The following is a 2,958-nucleotide window of genomic DNA, read 5'->3' as shown; positions in this document are numbered from 1 at the left end:
TCGGTATATTCCGAGGATTTCATTTTCCGTCGGAATGTCCGTCAGAATACCGCTGTTTTCTTGTAGTGATATACCATAGTCGACTCCAAATCCTAAATGTTTGGACAAATCGAAAATTAAACGGACAACTCGCATAGACTGATAGACCGCATAAAAACTGCATACATGCTGCGTAGACCTCTGAATTTTTATTCCTATCTAAAGATTCTAAACCCACCCTTAAAATAGTACCTCCACAATAGAAGTGTGTTAAGCGCATAAACGCCGTTTACGCCTAACACGATTTCTTGGACACCGGCAAAAACGAAAACAAAAAGTAAAGACAGTGAAAAGTTTAGGGTTAACGTGTAAACCTGCTACAACATTGTGGTGTTTTACGTGTGAATAAAGTCAAAATTTGGTCACTAGAAGAAGCCATTTTCTTACATATAACAAATTAAAGAAGAAAGGTGTGTTTAACTATCGTTACTTCCGCAATGACTTAAAAATGGTTACATTTAGTCATTAAACATGCAACTATCGTTTTCTCACGCCTAATCTTTCTAAACCAAACCTCACCCACTCTTAAACAACATTTTCAAATCATTAAAAAGGAGAATCATAAGAACACAACAGAAGAAATGATCCCATCATTACAAACAAGAAGCTTCTAGCTATTACGTAAACCCACCAAAGAAAACCATTAGATAAAATGGCAGATTCCGATATAGAGACCAGCAGCAACCATAACAGCAACCACTCAACCGCATCAACGACAAGCGTTCATATTTCAGCTCTCGACGGGATAGTCAACGCAAATTCACTCTTCACAGTTGCAGTCTTTGTCGGAATCACATTCGACCAACCACGTGACCTCAACCTCGCGGATAGGACGGAGTGCAACGCGGGACGAGACGTGGAAAGGGACCTCGTTGTGTTCGAAGTGATCTCATTTGCATTCTTCCTCTTCTCCTCCCTCGTGGCTCAAGGGCTGAAGCTAACAATAAACTTGTTGAACAGCAAAGAAACAGACGAGGTTTTTAAAAGCAAATATCAACAGTGATCTGCTTCGTCTCGGTGTGGTTGGTGCAGCCGGTGGATCCATCTTGGGCTGTGTGTTCCTTCTGTTGTCAATGGTTGAAGTTATTCAGCTCCGTCTCGGGCTGCTCTCTTGTGGTACCTCACTGGCGATTCATACCGTGTTGGCGCTTGTGGTCTTGGTCTCTTCTGCTCTTAGTGTTTATATTTTCACTGTGTTTTACTCTTTCAGGAAATGATTGATTATCTTTTTACATATATTAAGAACCTGATAGATGTAATTTTGTAAAGTAACATATTGTTGTTAAATTAATGATATAAGTATACATATGTATCTTGGTATCTACATAAAGAAAGAAAATAGAAATGTTTAATAAACCTAAGCAAATATAGGAGTATGTATGTTACGGTTAAAAAGACTACCGAGAATGTGAATTGAATTAGTCCCTAAAGACTGTACTTAATTGAGAATTGAATTTGTCCTTGGAGAGCGTACAAACTTTTCAGCTTTAGAGAATGAAGCATTAATGGGTGAAACTATTGATGACAAGAGCTTGAAGGTGCAGACAAAGGAAATCAATAAAAACAAAAAACAGTCCACCTATATGGCAAAAGAGACCAGATTTAAAATACTTCATCTAATCATTACAACATGGGTCACAATTAAGTAAATTTATCTCCATAGAGTACAAGCTAAAGCATAATTATATATGGAAAGATCTCAAAAACTAAATAGGTAATCATGTGGAATATCTGACTATCTGAGTAGTGAGTACTATAAAAATGCACATATGATTAACATTAACATTCAAAAGCAGATTGAAGATATCAAACTGATTTAAAGAAACTAAACAACTAAGTAGAGATTCATGCATAAGCTCACAAGACTAGCACAGCATGGTCGAAAACATATATAGCCAGAAGATCAAAACCAAAACTATTTCTAAAAAACCTGTTCTAGCAAGAATATTCAGAATAACCAGCACGAATTAGATTACAGATCAACTCCAAAATCATTTTAACTGTAATCTCTTTCAGCGATGACCAAACTTCAAAAATCAAAAACATTCATATGCACCCACAACACACATTGAGAGGATTACTTACGAATACCCGGGCCCGATCTACAAAATCCGATGAAACGTGTTCATCTATTCTCATGTACTTCCATACGTCTGTTGAATGTTGATGTAGGTCCAGTGATAAATTTCACGCGTCGTTACATCAGGTTGTCACGACAAGACTGGTGTTAACATTTTTAATCCACGTTACAGGTATGATTTAGTAAGACAATAAGATTACATGTCATGATGATGGATCGGAATCATGATTATTGTCTATATTTGGCAAATCCAAAGTGCTTCTGATTTCTTTTGATTTTAAAATATAAGAAGCTAGTTATCAAATCATGAAATCATGCATGACTTTCGTGCATAATGACTTTACTAGATGATTAGTAGGGCATTATGGTATGGTATCATCTCTTTGACGTAACACGCTAAATTATTGTTTTCTATATTGATTTTTTTTCTTTTAGTTTTGCCATTTGAAGTTCGAACTAATTAATATAGTAGTTTAACTCTTTTCTCCCCTATTTGAACTTTGGTTCGTCTATTAATTCCAAGTCTACTCCACTTTTACACCATACCATTAAGCACCAGCTTGAAAAGTCACGTACAATATAGAACGCAAGGACCATGGTGCTTGCCAGATTACAAAGTCATCATTATCGTTTATAAACTCTAGTGAGTCCCTTAAAATTGAAAACATGTTTTAACATCTAAAAATATTTAACCACATTGAAAAGATAACAATATACTGATTTTTTTCTGGCTTGACATTTACCAACGAAAAAGTAACAATCAATATAATTTTCATTAATTTACTTGAGTTTTTTTCCGAGAAAAGACGATTCATATTTATCCTCTTTTTATTTTTAAT

The 2,958-nt window shown here is 35.5% G+C and overlaps 1 protein-coding gene across 1 annotated transcript; it reads left to right on the top strand.

The window, feature by feature from the left end:
• The first annotated feature begins 490 nt into the window (after positions 1 to 490).
• Positions 491 to 1,306, top strand: LOC106305095. Its single transcript, XM_013741473.1, is given in 2 exon segments — positions 491 to 1,021; positions 1,023 to 1,306. Coding segments are annotated over 2 exon segments (564 nt in total). The 5' UTR covers positions 491 to 691; the 3' UTR covers positions 1,257 to 1,306.
• Positions 1,307 to 2,958: the final 1,652 nt, after the last annotated feature.

Source organism: Brassica oleracea, chromosome C7, assembly GCF_000695525.1.
Source record: "Brassica oleracea var. oleracea cultivar TO1000 chromosome C7, BOL, whole genome shotgun sequence".
In the NCBI taxonomy this organism is placed as follows: domain Eukaryota; kingdom Viridiplantae; phylum Streptophyta; class Magnoliopsida; order Brassicales; family Brassicaceae; genus Brassica; species Brassica oleracea.
Note: the sequence above shows the minus strand (reverse complement) of the source record. Positions and strands in the feature narration are given on the sequence as shown.